Here is a 20,561-nt window from a genome sequence, read left to right as displayed (position 1 = left end):
CAAACAATAACAATGGTATTTCTTTATCGATGCTTACCTCTTCTTTGTCACCGTTTTCCTGCTTAAAACGCAAACTATAACGTTTACCTGCTTCAAACTACATGTATAACATTTGTATTTCTTTGTCGATGTTTACCAGCTTAAAAATATAACATTAGTATCTCCTGTCGATGTTAACCTTCTTCAAACTATAACATTATTATGCTTTTCTCGATGTTTACCTGCCTCTTTGTCAACGTTTACCCGCTTCAAACTATAACATTAATATTTCTTTGTCGATGTTTACTTGTTTAACCCGAGATATTATGAACAGCATTTTGACAGATTGAGATATACCAAATAGCTCTATGACTGAAGCGATGTGTTTTCTGCCTAGCATCAGAATCATCTAACCGTAGCTGTATTATTAGTAAACACACGGCTCTGTTGAAGTTTATTAGGTAAAACTCAACGACCAATCACCGGACGAGGATGTTATCAGAATGTCGAGAATTGGCGTTATGGTCCGGGCTGTAACACTGTACGCTAGTCAGTAGAGCAGAGTAAAGCGCTGAGCACACTCAAGCCGCTACAACGGACAACAAGCATGGTGTGACAGGCTACATACACTCGTGGTGCAAGTCACATATATTTATATATATATATGTATATACACACGTAACGAAAAAACACTGGGATTTACAAAAGCGAAACTAGTGTTTACGAATCAGCCATGTGGCTAAGTGTTCTACAGGCTGTGCTATGTGGAAGCTTATTCTTTACAATAAGTTCAGGTAAGTTGTATCATTTTTTTGCTTTTTTCTCTCTCTCTCTCATAACATAAGAAATAAAAGAGCAACAGGATTCGTGCCAGGTTCAGGTGATAAACTAATGTTTATTTACTGTTAGGTCACAACATATGATACCGGTAAAATGTGTTTAAGTCAATATTGACATAGGTATATTACACTGTGAGTGATATTGTGTATTGTAAACAGTAGATAAAGAGCTCTAGGAAGATCCTTTGCCTCCGATTTCATACTGAACACACAGTTTATATAGACTTAAAGACGACTTAACAACACCGCAGGCTACCTTGCAAAGGTATTTTGTATCAAATGTATTTTAACCCGTTTTTGTGACTTCCGTGAAACATTCCTTCAGTTCAGCCTATCCTTCCCCTATAAAATAAATGGGGATATGTATGTACAGTATACACATGGTCAAGGTGTAGTCTGGTCATTTACCTGTATCTAATTACAAACCTACCTGTGGTTGGTAGCAGTTCACTAGTATCATTCCGTTTATTTACACGCTATCTTTAAATGATTCACATTTCATCGGTGACATGAAAGAAAAAAATAAATAAATAGATAACACAACTTAAATATTTAACTCCCTGAGTAACAATTTAATCTTTATACACTGAAAAAAATATACGTGGAATAGGAATGTAAGTAAACTGGCAATTTTTAGTATACCTATATATACATAATAGATAAACAAACAGGTGTTGATCAATAGTAAATAATATGGTAGGTATGTATAGGACAAGACACATGCTACTCATCAGCAGGTCATTTAGTTACAGAGAGAAAAACTGAAATTTACATGACAGATACTGTGTGGAATCGTACACATTATATCAATAGAAATATCGATTCGTGCCACGCTATGAAAGCACAAAGATAACACGATTATAAATTATTTACGAGCCTTATATAGGAAAATGTCAACGTGTTTATCAATCAAATGAATAATTCTGTAAAAAAAAGAACCATTTAGGATGGAATTGACAATTTATTTCAATTGTTTCGAAATATCTTTTTCGTTTTCTTGGTAAAATTTGTCATTGTTTCATTGACAGAATAATCTTATCGAATTCACTGAATAAAAACCAAAACTATATTTCAGTACATTCTAAGATCTCAGTCATCTAAACTTCAAATTTGAATTTTTACAATCAAAAATGCCTCCCTTTCTCAATCTTTGTCATATTTCTTTTGATATTTCGATATTTAATCATTCTAGGTAACATTTCCTATAACCTGGTATCACAACCAATAAATATTGTTATGATAATTCACGTTGGTGTTATATTCTATATATAAGAAAATTGACATCCATTTTTGTACATCAATATATTTGATATATTTTGAAGGCTATTGCAAGGCCAAGATATCCTGTTTATATTTTCTAGAAGTCCTTAATGCAGTTTTTTTTTCTTTTGTTAAAATTTTGTCGTTGTTTCATGGAATTTTAGTTTGAATTATAGTTTTGTTGCCATGGTATTCCATTTTTTTCAATAATTTCATGTGGCACTCTATCGATCTTTGAACAAAATAATTAAACCTTGATACACAACAGTATAGTAGACCAATAGCAAACATGATTATTATAAAGTTGGACATAACTTAAACGCTGGAGTAGACCACCTTGGCGATGTTGCCTCTGAGTCTCAACAATATCGTGGGGCTGGACCTATGATCGTTAGTGGTAGAATGGTGTCTAATTGACATGTCTCTACCACTTTAGTAAGATATCCAACACATTATATGTGTTCAAAGAGTCTAGATGAGTACAATCACTTGAGCACCTTTCGGTTCCTGTACACAAGGCCATTCTATTGAAAATATAAAAAGCTTTGAGGTCTTACACTAATAACATAATTTCATGGGAAATATCACCACAAAGAAAAACACTTAATCATTAAACACAGGTGTAATGACAATTGATATATTAACTATATATATGTAATTAAAGAACTTTAAATGTTATGACAGCCTACTAGATTAGACAAGTTGATAACATTTTCTCGCTCTTTTCTATAAAACATTCTACATATTGCACGACGTATTTAAAATCATATACAGGTTTGAAACACTTCGTATTTTTTTTTTATTCTTTCTTAATTTTTTTGTTATAATATATTCTTATTCGTCCTGAATTACCCAGAAATATAAAAAGAACAACTTGTTAAAATGAAAGAATATTTGTGGCTGCGTCAGAAGAAGTAAGACCTCGCCTTTATCTAGGTTTTATTATATTCCGTTTATTCTCAGTCAGTTATATTGTACGCACCATCAAGACTTTGGTGTGAACATAACTTAGACACAATTTATAGTAGCTGTGGCGCTTAGAAGTTCCTGTAGGAGCCTAAAAAACCTGCGTCCTGCCCGATACACCGACGCCACACCGCTAATTTAATTATCAGCGCTGTGATAATTTTCACATAATACCAACTTCCAACACATCCTGCTAGTGTTGTGATATCGATAAAGAGATGGAAAAGTGTGTCTTGGTGAAAATTGGAACAAACACAGCTCTTCAGAACGCTTTCATTGCCCGATGTTATGTCAAGCCACAAAAAGTCAATATTCGACAGACGCTTGGTGATTGCGATATGAAAAAACACGTGTAGTATTATATTACTGGCGTAAACTTTTAGTTTCGTATTCAAATAAATAAATTACGCGTTTTATTATGACATTTATTAACAGAATGTAATTATTTTGAGGCGGCAGAATGTATCTCAGCCGCGAAAGGCATCTTTTGTAAAAATCGAGATAAAAACAACAACCGGATGAGATGGTAATTCCGAATTGTAGATGGCGATTTTTCACCAAGATAACTAGCTTCCTTTTTAATGTTTGTTTTTAATTATGGTTACGTAACTATAAAGACCTACATTTAAATTTGTTCAAATGATAAATATTGTACGATAGAAATGAATATAACTTAAATAAGTATGTATTTCACCGTATGAGGATGAAAAGACCAACAAAACCAACACAATAGAAAACTTAGTAGATTAAATCACGTTATCAGTACTGAGAGGTATAGTATAATCAGGCTAAAATTATATATACATTTTTGTGTCGAAGAACTTAAAGGCTTGGCTGTCAGAACTTGCTACAATGTTATAAAGTTGTGTACTAGATGAAATATACGTAAAATCAACTACATAGTAACAGTTTGTAGTCCTATGATTATATACAATCAATACTCCAGAGAAATAACCCATTTACAATATTATACTGTATACGTTTTAAGCCAATGCACATGGCGACCCTGGTCACAGGTCCCAGGTACTAAGGCTAGTCCTGTCACTGGTGTCGCGGGGACGGTGATATACATAAATACGTGTTACTCTCCACAGAACCAGAGATGCCCTCTCCTGATAAGGCTGTTTTAAGTTCAGTCTGTTCGCGATTAGTTTACACTAGTTTTTAAAAGTCTTTCCTTCAGACGTTGTAGCCGGTATGTATTTCGTGTCGATTCGTATTATGCACGTTGTAATAGGCTAGTAAATTGGGGGAAATTGGTGACCAACCATGTAGCTCGAGCACATTCATAAACAATAGATTTGCTACAAAACGTTGAATAGCTCACCGGAATCCACTCCTTTACCACAATTACTAACAGCACAAGTCATGATAACATCGTCAACCTCGTGGAGTCTTTTATGATACCTTAAGAAACAAGGCCTAGTGTTGTCCGATTTCACCTTTTTCAGTTAACTATAATTTTAAAGGACGTTTGTAATTGTCAGTATTTCCAACCCAAGGATTTCTCGTTTCTTTATTATCAATTAACTTTTGAACCTAAGATTTAAATCGACATTATGGAATTTTCTAAATAGCTTTCATTACTTTCACTTGAGTGGGATATTTTTTTTGATTATAACTAAAAGTTCCATGACATTGAAGATTACTTTTGACAGAAGATATTTTGATTTTAAAACTCCTGAACATATCAGACCAGTTTCTTTTATTTTTTATTTTTGATGTATGTACAATAATATGATAATTGATAACACGTGATTTTCAATTTAAAAAAAAAAAGAGAACTCCTGGTAATGTGAAAGCACAAAATGTGCATCGACCTGGCAACATCATAAACAACCCCCCCGTGAGGTTAGCATATTATAGTAAAATTATCATTGCTTAAATTGACGTCATATCTTTTCTGAAGACTGATCGTTGATAATTTTTAATTAGGTGTGCACATGCATAAAACAAATTAAGGCAAATTTGTATTGTAATCTCCGTGAGATAATTCTCTCATATAAGGCATATGCTATTGAGGAACTGGCTCAATTAGAAATTTTCTACCATTATTGGACAGGTGTAGAAAGGACCCAGGCATAATAGGTTTTGGCGTTTTAATCATATAAATTAACATTTGACCGTGTAGATAAAAGAGCTTTCTTACTTCCCATGTAAAGGAGTCCGTGGTAGTGATCTATTACATAATTATACAGTAATTATGGACTTACTTCAAACGATCAGGAGTGTTTGTAACTCAGAAAAAATTATCACTGTTATGTCATTACAGTAATTAGGGGTACAATGTTAACAAGCTTTGCACGTGATGTGAGTTAATTATACGTCATTATCACTACTAATGCCTCATTACAATAACACAACATGGGTAAAATGACTGTCAGAGGTACTTGTTAAATTGTCAAGTAGTTCATAACTTCAAACGAAAGAATGATATAGCTTAATCTGTGCTGTCATGCAATGTGTTTACGGCGAACACTTCCATGAAGTCCAAAATCTCCCCACGTGCAGTTTTTATCACGTGCACATTCTCATGCAGTCAGGCAATGTTGTCGGTTATAATTTATAGTTAGATTTTTTACACACCCCAAGGGAGTTATTTTCAGTTATGAAAACGCCGTAGATAAAAACTTCAAAGAAATTCAAAGAGCTGTCAAAATTAAACTGCTTTCCTGTTAATGTATTATTGCACGTATCTGTGAGATGCACGCACGTGTACTGATCTGAACGACAGGCATTCGTATGGAATTCAAAAACTTGGAATTATGCCAAACTTATCATTTCAAATGTATGTTTGTAATATTTGCATTGAAGCAGAAACGGAAATCAATGAAATATATTTTAATGTTTTTTTATAAAGTGAAAAAATAAAGAATTTTTTTCTGTTGTGGGTAAGGGATAGACTATGCTTAACAAATATTTTATCGTCTTATTATCAAATAGTCGTGGAAATCAATCATTTTTATATATCATTATTATTATAATACTACGAAATTTTATACAACATATACTGGATAAACAGAAACAGTTATAACACGTGGACTTCGTTTAAATATAGTTCAGTAATCATATTTCAATTTTTCGTAAAAACATGACAGAAATGTAATCGGTCCTATTATATAGCAATACAAATTGATCGTCACGTGTTACACTCTTCTGCATTCTACGATTACACATTATAAATTGAATATTATTGATATATTTTTCCTCAATTCAAGCGAGGTACTGTGAAGGATGAAATAATTAAGGCGACAGTCAATAATAAATTTTGTATGAAAGTATATATAACTTGTTCTTTCAAATTATATTCTTATTTCTATACAAAAATCATCTCAGAAAATTTTTATTTGAAAAGCAATCCGATTAATGTCCTGTAATGTTGAACATGTAACATTTATAACACAGAAAAAAAAATGTGAATTATTGTTACATTTTTTTTGTATTTTATTATGAAATCTGTGTATATTATTGATAATATTTCAGGTGTACATCTACATCTGTTTGTATTCAACTAACGCTTGCTGGCATGTTTGTGTTTAATGTTACAAGTTACAAACAAGCAGGAAGATGGTTCTGGAAACAATATAAATCTATGAATGATTCTAAAACTGTACAATAGCTTCAATATATGTAAAATTTTCCCGAGACCATCAGTTTCTCATTAAGCTGTTAAATGTGTGTAAATTTGAACGTTCCTTTACGAAATCGGTTGCACATTTCGATGCCATCTGTCAATAATCCCTTCTAAGGGTTATAGACTACAGGGGCCGGTAGGTCACGGAGTGCTTCTCCTGCAAGTTTAAAAGGTCAATTGTTTAAAACATCATGCGGAAATAGTTACCGATGCTGTTGCCAAGTTCATGTATTTTGTGTATGAAAACAAAATTGAATAATAAAAGTGTTTATTTTTTTTTTAATTTTCAAGTATTTTTACAACAATGGGTAATTTACAATCTTCAGAGCCTCATTAATCATGAAAAAGTATATCTAAGAAATGTATAAGTACATTGCATATCTATGTGACACACATATATATATACCTCACATTGTCTTGTCATGTAACAATTATCACAGCATTCCATTACATTAACCATTGAACACATCACGTATACACCCTTAGTAGAGGCAGAATGTGTTTCTCTTGGTTGCAAAATCACGTCATCCTGATGACGTCAATATATTCGATTTTTTAAAATTCGCGGTTACATATTTTCGTGTCGATTTGAATAGTTTTCAATTATTAAGTACAGGTTTTGTGTAAGTACCTCTTTTTAGATATTTCGACTTCTTTAACTTTCAGGGCACTGATCAAAGAAAATTATTTTGATATGTTATGTACCTGATCGGCAAAATGAACGTCAGCAATCATTCACAGAAAGTAGAATCCCTACATCATACTGTAACAGTTGACATCTGTGATGTATTCATTTCCGTTCCCTCCACGCTATTTGTACTTTTTAAACAGTAAGGTATTTCCGATTAGGTGACTGTCTTGTTGTTAAAAAAATAAGAAAATTCCTGACATTTCAAAAATATTTTAGACAAAGAAGAAACAGCTTAAAGTAACTTGGTTGAAGACTTCAGTTATTTTTTTTCAAAATTTACGAATACAGATATATGATTCTGTAATAAAAAAAAATAAACGCACCAGAAATGAAGACAGAACAGAAATGCCCCTTGCCAAAGGATTCTTGTAAACAATCATAACATTACATTTTAAATGATCAGTGTAGTTACATATGTTTTGATAGAAATGTAAAAACACAGCAATAATAATAAAAAAAACAGTTAAAAACTTAGCAGCCGTGTTAGCTCTGGATGTGCTGACTAACACCTTGACAAGGGGTGAACACATCGAGGTTTTATAGTTACAGCAATAGTTTGTTAATTTGGAGCACTGACATCTCAGTGTTTATTTGTTTTATCAGCCATCTTTCATTACCTGGTAATCTCGTAATGAGAGTTAATAATGGACGACTTATTTATGGAGATATCGAGAGATAACGGATAGAAACATTGAGATTAATTAATCTCTGCTGCCTCTCACTCTCACAACACTATTATATATTGAACCCCTCCGTCTGATTGATGGGTAACAATAGACTTGCTAACGATGTCCTTATCTTACAATGTCGTGTTAATGTTATCGTTGGGGGCACTGCATCAGTAACAACAATACACGCTTTCGGGGAGGCTTATGTTTTAAATGTATCCTACACCAACCTGTCGGCACTGCCATGTCAAAGTAACAAGCTCTTTGACCCCCACATATCAATATGTCCAGCGGCTGTCCTCCCTGGACTTTGGTCAGTATTGTCCGTGACTCGGGCATGACCTTGTCTAGTGACAGAGGTCATGGAATGATCACTATGGCGTTGTTTCATTTCAAATATAATATATACTTATCACATCAAAGCGAGTCGGGAACTCTGACGAACGCGATACCTACAATTACAGACAGCTGTGTTGAGACGAAGTTTATTAAAAACGATGATTCATGGTCTCCAAAATGAAGTGGTAATAATAAATGTCATATTAAGACGTCAATGTCATTTATTCAGTTATAATATCCATTAATATTCAAGTTAAAGTATGCACAAACAAATAATAATAATAAAAAAAAAAAAATTCAAAGCTGATATATTTTATATCGTCTGGGATTTTGGGTTCTTACTGCCGAGAATATGCAAGATGCAATACACATTTTTTGGTGCATATTTTTTCAACCCGTGTTGGAGTTATCTTGACGGTATTATTCTATATCCCTAGTTATTTACCTCGTTTGTCTACGTCTCGGATTGATAAAAATATGTACCGAAACCATTACAAAGGTTGAAGTTTTAAAAGACGTCTTCTGAAATTAGAAGAGCCATGAGAACTATCGTGTAAAAGAGTTTCTCAAAACGTCATTACGTAGATTCGCGATGTAAAACGGTGGATCACAGCGGCAGAGCTCTACATGAGCTATAGACTTGACATAATACGTTTGATATGTGTAACACGGCACTGCCTAATCACCGCGCGATGAGCCGTGGGCCACGAGTGCAGCAAAAAATAGTCCGGCTCTATCTTTTATAGAATTAGCTTGGTGTATGTATGAAAATATTTACACATAAGTGACTTCATCAGACACATTCTACCGACGCTGAATGGGGTTGTTTCCTCAGTACGATAGCGGGGCGTTTGATGGACGATTGCCTGCAACCATATTGAAATACTTTCGTTCTAATTGACTCTAAATGAGTATTTTCTTTGTGATGGGAATCTGTTTAGTAAAGTTTGTAAATGCGCCACACCAATCATCACAAATAATAACCAGGTTATTCTGAGTGAATTTGTAATAACTTCCGGCGGTTAAGTTTTGTTAACTAAACAACACATGCGCTAGAGTAAGTTTCACAATTTATTAATAATGGAATCGAGATATATGTCAGGTATACCCTGGCATTAACTTCTATCCTCTGTAAGGTTACCACACTAATCGTTTCATTGCTTATCATTTACATCAGATGAGAACTCTAACCATGCATTATGTGCTGAAACGATATGTTCAATCATTTTTCTGAAGCAAGTCCTACAGAGAGATACCAATCTATTCAAGATAATTTACAACGTTGACATTTATACGGGGATTGGATATGTATAATATTGAAATATCACTATGATAGTATCAAAAGTTATCGTCCCTAGATCTCTAAATCATTAGTTCGTCACCAGATGGCGCTGATGTTGTCATTATAAATCACAACAAATTGGCCAGTTATTTGGTCGGCATGCTGTGAGTCAACTAGCGTTGTCCTCGAAAATAACGCATTGCATGTTGTGATAGCATCAGCCATGTTCAACAGTAAAATATGATTTTAAAGTGTTTCGGATTATTTTTCTAAACTTAAATATCCCGATGATAATGGATGTAACGTAATGTTTTTGCGGATAACGAATAGATATGATACTTTTGTTTCACATGCTGTAATCTGTTACGTCATACCGCCTATTACACAACGGTCCTCTCTTCATGCAATGCCCATCTTATTCTGCTCCAGCTAAATCCGAGATGCGTTTGATAAACAGAAAGCATGCAATAAATCCCTAAGTATAAATTCTACAGACCGAGTTAATTACGGCATGAATCCGACAATATTATGGACTTCTAGCAAATGTAGAATTCTCCCTCTGATGGTCGTGGCCCCCAAGATAAAACCACCAATAATTAATACATAGGAGCAGTCTCTTATTGATTTCCTACGCTTTTGTTCCTAGATTGGTGATTGAATGATAGCTGAATTCCATCATGAATTTGTATCGTTCCGATCCCGGGCTTAAGTCGACGTAATAGGCTTTTGAATAAACGGTAATGGCTGATGTAATTTCTGTGTAATACTTCAGTATGAATGTGTTTATCGACATTTTTATCGTAATTGTCTCACCGATTTAGCGCCGAAGCAATCCTATTCACTAACAATTCTATAAGAAAGTAGAGAAGTGATCATCAGGCCTGTATTAAGACGAATTAGAAACGTAACAACATCTTCACAGGCCTGCGTGGAGGCAATATGATCTCCTAGTTCTCGTGTGATGCTTTTCTTACACAAGTTGCCGTATTTGACTGAGAGGGTGAGTTCGGCAGATGAAACCTTCGTTATTTTAAACATTGTCAAGTCTCGGAAAAACAATAAGATAACACGAAAAAAATAAAGATTGGAGACTCTCTCATAACCTCAAAATACTTACACCAAAAATATGCATATCTTATTAATAAAATCTATATTGCTCTATTCCCCGTATGCAATTTTTGTTTCCGTGTTAATTTGGCAAGTTAGCCTCTTGTTTTTGCTATTTTCTAATCGGGAAATATCAATTTTGAATTTTGTACTTATCGCCGAAACAACATTTTGTATACAATACACATTAAAATCAAACGGAAAGTGTAGCCGCGGGGCAAACTTTATGCATATCTGTTGTATTTCAAAAATTGTTATTTTCTGTCGACACAAATATTCAAATATAAAACAAACGAATCGGCACATCTTTCCTGAGGCGCTCGCGTTGTCTGTAAGAACTTACAGCTTATCTCAAACGGTAGACCTACACGTAAAAAGTACACGCCAACTGTAGATTGTAATTGTAATATTGAAGCAGCCATTTACCTACCTTGGCGTGTAACATCTTACTGTGAAAATATTTAGGTAAATGGTACACACTATGGATGAGTCACGTTTTATATATATTGAAATAAATAATAATATTAAAAAACTTAAATACATCTGTTAAGGTTTATTTGATATGAAGTATTTACAAACTTGAAAAAAAAAAGTTTGTTGAAGGTCTTAGAAATGATATCTGAGTTTAACCAGTTTTTACAAATGTAAGCTTGCCATGCTTTCAGTCAAGTGAATCACGTGCTCACGTACATTATGAGAAATTCCATCACATTCTTGAAACAACCGTTAACGTTTGCATATATTGATACAACACTTTTTTGTATAAAGCAGTTTTAGTGTATTCTAAGTATAACGTCTATATATTAAAACAAAAGCTTTGTTTACCGGACGTCTAAAAACTGCCATCAATGAGATGGGGTTATTTGACCTGCTGAGGTAGTAGATCGAGGGTAGTTTAAAAACATGGATCCCATGAAGTGAGATAAAGACGCCCCGTCCTCTAACACTGATAGATGTGGTCTTTCTGACAACACAGGTATGCTCAGTGTCATCAGATAACACGCAGGTAAAAAGTCAGGTTTAACTGCTTAACACCTTACATGATAGCTAAGATTAAATTCGTCAAGAATCGGTCCACAAAAAAAACAAAGCAAACAAACTAAAACAACACCTATATCACTTAACGTTGTCTTGGCTGAGAACTCGATGGATCCCTGATCGATTGAAACAAATGTCATAAACATGCCAAAAATGTGGTCGGTCAGTTGTATACTCCAAATCTGAATAATTCTGTACACAACCTATGCGTGGGATCAATGTTAAATCCAATGTCATTTCAGTTTGATATTAAAAAAAAACCACACACATAAAACACTTGGATCTTATCTTGTCGCTTTAAGGGTTAGGGTTTGTCTTATTCTCCTTGTACTTTTTCAGGAGTCTCTGTGTAAATCTGTCTTTTGTTCATATTTTGCTCTAGTTTTCTTGAATATGAGTTTTGATTATGATTATGGTGGCATCTTGGTACTTTCTTGATTATATTTAAATTCTAAAATTCTTAATATTAACTTATTCATTTTCTGAAATTCGTTATCATGGTCATTATAAATGCACATAATTGATATAATCTCATTTCACGCATTTAAAGCTTAGTATTTGTGTATTTGCATGGTATACACCACTGTGTTTCGTAGATGGAAAGGGCAGTCTTTGTTTTACTATCTTGTGAAAACATGCTTGCATTTCGTTTCATGTTTTGGGTTATTTGTATGCAGTTTGATGATTGGACGTAATATCCTTCTGTATCATCAACTGATTAATTCACGATCTTCAGAGTTGTCGCAACCATATCCGCATATATATAAATCAACAGCACCAGAAAAATCATGAAAATGGTTTAGTACTATGCTTTAAAGTAATTGAGCCTGTTTATAAGCTTTTGAAACAGACGTTATTATGTAGCTGTTACTATTATAACAAGACTTTATAGCTGGGTAAGGAACTCATTTGTATAATATATAAATGAGATGGTATATACTATCACTCCTCAGCACGATAGGTACAATTACTCTCCCACTTTATCTGGAGTCGTTGGGTCTACATTATAGACATTGCATGCTATAGAAACAAAGTGGCAGCATTCCCCAGATATGTCAATAGTTCTATTAATTATCCGTGTTTATATTACCGGGACACAAGAGCTAAAAATGAAACAACGCATCATGTGGTTTACTCAGCAGGCAAAATGACTATTCATATTTACACCGACAGATTTCCTCTGCAAAAACTCCTTCTCTTGAAACCCATAAAAATTGATCACACACTGAGTTTTGTGCAGAAAAAAGCATAAATGTGGCATGGCTTTCACCGGTTGGCAGCATCTGTAGGCTATGTCGCAAGTATAACTTTCCGCATTAACATGTTTAAAATCACTCGTAATGGGAAAGACAGCCAAACAACTACAAACAGACTTATTAGAGTCCAGTGATCCAGGGAGGGTTAATATACCACGGGGGAATTTCCCTTGAATCTCAGACGTAGACCTGTATAAATATTTGTGATACAATATATACGAAAACACGTCAATTACAAGCTAGTTCTGCGTGCAGTTCCCGACAGCCTGTTCTAGATAACGTGATGTCTTCTCCTCAAAACTCGATCCTCAAACTCCCCTGATAGTCATGATACCTACAATCATCACACAAGATGGCAACTTCATTTTATCAAACGCCAGAATCCTGTTGAAAATAAAATGTTCCACCCATTTGTAAAGTAGTTGCGGTCATATCTCATAACATTCAAAGAGTTCCAGCATCTCGTTTAAAAATAGTTTGCACGAGTTTCTGTAAGATATCAAGTACACTCCACCGTGTAGCTACTGATAACTTGGGTAAGAAACGAAAGCATGTACAAAACCCAGGATTAAACGTTTCTTGAATGTGATTTTGTTTCGGGCATTGTTTATGTTACATACATACTTTGATTACGAATTCTCTAAGCTGTTGATCAGCAACAATATGTTGTAATCAGTGTGTACAAAATGAAAAAAAAAGTTACATATTGTCTGCACGTAATTGAGCGTATCACGGATCATGTTCCCTATAAGACCGCTTTGTTAAAACCTTCCTTTGACCCTGAGTGTGGCTGTTTTATGGCCCCGACAATGACGGGATCATGGTGACAGCGACGTTTGGTTAAGGAAAGGTTGACGAGTGTGTGTTTTGCACCATTCAGATGTACTGGTATATGCGGCGTCCTTTGATGTCTAGTACAGTAGTAGAGCGGTAGCCAGTGTTTCACACAGGGAAGACTTATGTGTGGTTTCAGTGTTAATAGTATGTCGTACAAATGGTTAACAAAGTTATTTGTCTCCTGGCGTTATTTACTGGGGAAACATGGCACTTTTACTACCTCATGACAAACGACATCTTACATTTGTAGATAATTCTTGAGAGTGTTGTCATATGTGAATCGTCATCTAACTTTCAGTATGTTGACCACAATATCCTCTTTTGTTTCGGACAGGCAATGATTCACCATGGTGCCATCGAGCGACGACTTTGTCGTCAACTGGTGTCAGCTAAACTTTTATTAAATACCCGGATGTGACCCCCTGATACATCACTTTGTAACTCATGTTCAGTGTCTTGGTAATGGTTGGTTGACACGAAAGGAGAGTATTGGGGCCATATATCTACGTCATGTTCCTGTCACGGAGACACGAGTTTTCAAAATACAGTCTCTAGTAGATACATGTAACTGGCTATGTTTTGAATCAAAGATTTCCCCTGAAAACAAGTAAATGTGTTTGTACGTCTTCTGAAAACGAGAATAACAGCAGCCCTTTAAAATACACAAACAAACAAACGACCCTATAATGCCATATATAAAGTTGGTATCAGTAAACATACATATGTAGGTATGATCGTGTAACTTCATTACAGTATTTAGAGCGAAGAGAAATCAAATACACAAGCATGAATGTGTTAACTTGATGACGTAGGGGGCAAGTAAGGCAAAACATTGACTATCGTTGTAAAAACTTATGATATGCTATCATACTGTATGCTACAGTTCTCCCTTTGAGAGCTGTAATTATTTAAACATTATTTACCACATTGCGAGCGGAAATGACACAAAAATACTAAAGACATTTTACCCTTAACATCTAAAGCAACAGAAAACTGAACTGCTATCAGCGAGTGATGTAAACTTGTATCGCTGCATACACCCACTAACTATTGGCTGTTTTCTAGGCCTTCATAGTCAGATAAAGTTTAAACCGGTATCCTGCTGTTTTTTCCATATATCCCTTTTCTGCCGTCTCCCAATAGGCCCTGCCAGTCTCCTCTCCACACACACGATTGATACATGTAATTCGGCCTGGCGATAAACAGAGTTATTAGATTAGACCTGGAAGGTCTCTTTCCTCTATAGTAATGGTAAAGGAACATTAAGAAACAATCCTGGTTCATATCTATATAATTTGAAAGTAGCTCTCCGCTTCATGCTAAAGCTTTGCACGATAGTGCACGTGAATTACCATTTCTAATTGAATCTGTGTACACAGTCCCTGTACGTATCTCTACAGTTACGACCCCGGTGATGATTTCCAAATCCCCATCGCATTTGGTAAGGGCACCAATATTCTAGGCGCCCGAGGTTTGTGTAAGTCTATATTTGAAGGGTATTTCTTCAATCAGTGTTTCACTCGCTGAAGAAAGGAAATTGAAAATTCAGAGACAATTACATTAGCCCTATAAAACAATTACCGTGTTCTGATAGTGCATTGACACAATTTATATCGTTGTATTCATTACCGTAACACAATGGCCGATCAATAATATATACATGCATACCGAATCCGGAGTTTGTCATCTTGTGATAATATACCAGTGCTCCATTTAACCAGTTTAATCTTTCTAGACGGATTATATTTACCGAAATGTCCTTTTTTTAAAATACACAAGCTACTGGACTGAATCCTGGAGTGGCTTCATATTGGCGCCTCCTCCGAAGCCAGAGAACCCTGGTGATGGATATACTGAGCATCAAACAGTGTGAATAAGTGTATCCTTAATATACGCCCGAAACCATCCAGCCACAGATCACTTTGTCAAGTGCCTGCCGTCGTTATAGTCATGAGAACCATTCATTTCCATCTCAAGCCCCCTGCCTTTCAGATTTGTTTGGGGTAAATGTATTATCAGTTTTTTTTCTGACTGAATTCCATGTGTTCTTTCCTCCAGATTTCCCTTCTAATATATATCATATGTATGTTAGGGTTTTTCAGTTGGTTCATCAGTGTTTTGTTTTAAAATGCCGAATATTGATTTTTTTTTGTAAATATTTAGTTTTTTTTATCTTTTCCATCTGCACGACTTCAAAATGTTTCTCGTTGTGAGTTTTCTATTTTTGTATTGATATCAAGCACATCAAACGTGATAAAATCAACAACCTTGAATAAAAACGTGTTTTTTATTGTGAAACCCTTGTTATAGGCTCTTATACAGAATCTCCTTATCATCTTATCTCGTCTACTTCAGTCGTCTGTACGGAAGGACATACCTTTCGTCAGTGAAGCAGACGAAGGACCAAACATCACGCTAATTCGCGCTGTCATCCTACAAGTTCACTACCCACTGGTCAGACTGCCCGACTCCACACTAGTCGGCTGATATGATCCTAGATGCCCATTACAGCCTTTTCTACAGCCAAACGTTGGTCGTTCAGTCGTATAACAGACATTATTAATTTAAATCAAACAGTCAAAGTGTACATCCCCCCTCTTTTAGAAACCCTAAGGTCATCTTATCAACCAAAAGCAATTGTTGTGACAGCTATTCTTAAGAGAATATCTAATCCAAAAATCTCCTTGTGTGGAACGGTATTTTGGAACAGCCTAAAACCGTCACTGTGATAGCGAGTCTTGGAGAGTTGATCACAACAGCCAAACGATCATGGCATTGGACCATTTGTTTGAAGTGGATAATAGCTCAGGTCCTGTGCAATTCTCGGTAATAATTGAAGGATAGAATTGGTGTATTTATGTGAGATGTTTTCTGTGGCCGAGACAAAATTCTTATCTCGGGAAATGGTTTCTGTAACGTAAGGGTTACATAATGAGATTGGAGGGCATCCCCGGTGCCTAGATAGAGCTTAGGTCAGTACTAAAGGGCTTGGGTTAGACTGGAACCATACATTGTCTCCCCATGTTCGTCTGCTGGTTCCAGAGGAAGCGTTATTTACACTCTCCAATGATATTCCTGTCTTATAACAGTTCTATACAGTCGGCCTGCAATAACGTTGTCCTGACTTTTTCCATTTCTCAACGTAATTGCGTTTCGCCCCATTTTTGTATTACTCATAATCCTATTTTTGTATAACTCATAATCCCATTTTTGAACGATGGTTGATGATGTGTATGTTGAAGTCCCTTAAGAAAACGTAGTTATTTCAAGATCTCCATTATCATATCAATTTTATGATGACGTCACTGTTTGAATTACTGCAGAACAAACTGAGGCAAACTACATTAGACTAACTACCGACTAATGTTTATGTTGTAGTATTGAGAATCATTATATTCAAAACATTTTGAATAGATGTTACATAATTGATGTCCAGAATGACTCGCATTCATAAATAAGTGTAAAAGTGAAGCATGCCAATTAGATATATTCATATGTATATCGTTTCGATGCCGTGACATTACAGTGCTATGTGTAACTGTGTCCCTTACAATGTAGGGCTGAGCACTGGATGTGTACATTATAATGTTATAAATATGCATTCGATATGTCTTTCATACTATCCTATTAGTGCATCTGATGTGTCCATTATAATGCTATGAATACACTTGATATTATCCTTAGCAGTGTTGTAACTGCATTGAGCCACTGTGACTTGTTGACGTGCCGACTAAACTAGCTTTTTAACTTCACACAGATGGAGAGAGGTTAGCATTTAAAACCAAGGGAACGCTGATTTCAGCTAAGCTCTAAACACCATGTAAAGCTCACACAGTGTGAAATCACTATTTAAATAACTGGAAAATCACAATTAAAACTGTCCAAGCAAAGACAGTGTATAAACACAGACATGGAGGTTTAACGGGGAGGTACCAGGGTAGTTAATCAGGTGTAAAAAATCCTAAATCAATAAACCCCCCCCCCCCTATAAACATACTTCAGATTGTATCGTTCTGTGCTAGTGTCTTGCTACAACAAAATCTACAACAAAGAAATTAATAATAAAAAAACAAGATAGTCTTATTAAATTATCCTATGATCGATGTGTTGTTGGTTGTCACGTATTAAACGTTTAAGTTTTATTGAAATCCTTGAGGGCTCATACACTACAATATTGATGATGACATTCCAAGGATCTGTATTTTTAAACATTTTAATCAACAGATTTAATTTTTCTTCAGCTATAGTTATGTAATTCTGGGCAAGGGAGTGCTACATTGATTGGCACAAATACAGCGTTTTATTCAGAGATTTTTGAGTTCCCATTTTGATATGTTAAATGTGGAACGAGTCTAAAAATATTTAGGCGAGCTTAAATGAAAAATTAATTTGATGAGATTAATAAATTGTATATCATATTGAAGCTAATTTTATTTCACTTTATCACGATCGAATATGGAGGCAACATGTTCAGAAAATGGACATTTCCACGTGAAAATTAAGTGATATTGACTCTAAAACCGCGGCTTCCCATTGTAACACCACAATGCCATCTGCAAGTGTGCGTGACGTCATTTTCGTATCTAAAGCTACGTCACAATAATTCATATCACACGCGTCCACCGCGGAAAAACAACTATTGTAATAAATACGGCGATTAAATGGAACTGTTACTAAAGCATCAATTTTTGTTTTAGTATTTCAATGTAACTGAGGTTATTTCCGGTGTACAAAATTGCAAGATATTATTTTGAGAATCGTAGTACGATGATAGATTTGTGTTTGTGTTTATTTATAAGAATACGGTACCGAAGCAGAAGTATGGTGGTATTACGGTAATATTATCAGCTATAGTATAATGACAAACTTGTGAAGTATGCTATGCATTTTAACCCATTATACGGATTTCGTGTGAGATATCGCCGTTACATCGGCAGTTCCCCCTCTCATCACAGATGAATATTTGTGTAAGAAATCTCGTTTATTCACTACAATCGTTTCTTCGTTTATCTACGCCTCCAGTACTGTTATATGTGTCTCTTTGCAGCCATTAGCTTGCGAACACATGTTTCCAATTTTCATATGAAAATGTGATATTTATGTGCATTTAATGTGTTTAATAATGTCTATGTTTGTCCGTCTGCTTAAATGTACTCGTACAGCTTTCATATCTGAAAATTATTCTCAGTTTTTTTCACTCTTAAAAAAGCGTTTCACATGAAAGCACATAGAGAGTATTTTGTTGATAGAGTTTTGAATAATGAAAGCACTTAGCCTTGAGAGTAATGCATTAGCGACTAGTAGGCCATGCCACCTCTCGTTACCCGGGGAATATTTCATACTTGCGAAAACTAACTATTAAAAACACACAGAAATAGATATTTCTTGTCCGTGAGCTCGCCCTGCATATCAATAACTTCCATTCCCGAAGGAATTTTGTAAGGAGTGTTTGTCTTTGCGATTTGTACCGGAGTACAATGACTGGCACTATGTAAACACGAATTGTATAATGTACGATGATAGTGTACATTAATGGGTATCGTGTTTACTCTCGTAAATTACATAGACTTTTCACAGTTTCATAAACTTTCTTAACTTAATGATTTTTGAACTTGAAGTTCCGCATAGGATAGCATTGCATAAGTTAAGGAAGTTTTTTTCTTAAATCTTAAGTCCTTCCTTAACCGACGTTACATTTTATGGTAGTTCAGCTTTCCTCACGTTAAAGAAGATTTGTGAAGCTGGGGCATGATTCTAACGGAAAAGTACCATCAAAGACAGAACGAACAAGGATTCTAAATTATAAAAAAAACACCAAAATTAAAGAACACTGTTCATCTTTGCAGCAGGCCAAATATCTTACGGGGGTTACCACTCTCGCAATAGACAGCGTCATATGAGAACGAGTGACAGAATGGACACCATTAGCATGTTGGATAGCTACAATATAACTGTATGTTAGGTTAGGTCCTCGGTTGATGTAAGGCGTTATAATGTGCTTTGAGGTTTTGTATATTTTTGTGTAATTTTACTAGGAACTATCATTTTCATTATGGATATTTTTCACGGCAACATTACATTTTTCCTATTTGTGTTTTTGGAATTGGTTAAAAAAAATCAAAGGAAATTCAATGAAAAAATTCGAAATATGAAAAAAATGGATTGAAACGCAGACAAATACAAGCTGCATACGTCCATGTATAGTTTACCACTATACGAAGTGCGAGTATTACAATGTTTGAGTATTTATTCTGTTGTTTGATTCTAACTTTTATCGCTTGGCAATTAAGATTGCTAGCTTCTGAGAACTATCACATAAATGAAGGCTTTATCTCAAAATAGATTAAATCCGATGGTTTTGATGCTCTTTTGCAATACCTGAGGAATTTAAAGGCATATTAAACAAATTCAAATAAAATTAATTACACTTGTATAATAGTAAGGAGGATACCTTTAACAAGCCAACTCTCCTAGGTTCTGATTGGTGTTTTATTGCTTTATAAATAAGGAACCAGGGATGAATTTAGCATCCTTAGACATTGGTATTAGAATCTGGTACATTGCTGTATTCAATCTACTTTTATTGTGTAAGTGGTAGGATTTCGTTATTACTGGTTTAGAGAACAATGCAAGAAGACTTATTCTGCGTTCTTACACAGCAATTG

General features: G+C 34.9%; 1 protein-coding gene across 1 annotated transcript in view; it reads left to right on the top strand.

Annotated features, from left to right (window-relative positions):
- The first annotated feature begins 566 nt into the window (after positions 1 to 566).
- Positions 567 to 20,561, top strand: part of LOC132559175 (uncharacterized) — a 38,713-nt gene continuing 18,718 nt past the window's right edge. The window contains exon 1 of the mRNA XM_060223788.1: positions 567 to 773. Coding sequence (XP_060079771.1) covers positions 713 to 773 — 61 coding nt within the window. The 5' untranslated portion in view covers positions 567 to 712. The remainder of the gene's footprint in view (positions 774 to 20,561) is intronic.

The sequence above is a fragment of the Ylistrum balloti genome, unplaced genomic scaffold (assembly GCF_031769215.1).
Source record: "Ylistrum balloti isolate Yb309-2 unplaced genomic scaffold, AGI_CSIRO_Ybal_v1 Utg370870, whole genome shotgun sequence".
In the NCBI taxonomy this organism is placed as follows: Eukaryota; Metazoa; Mollusca; class Bivalvia; order Pectinida; family Pectinidae; genus Ylistrum; species Ylistrum balloti.
Note: the sequence above shows the minus strand (reverse complement) of the source record. Positions and strands in the feature narration are given on the sequence as shown.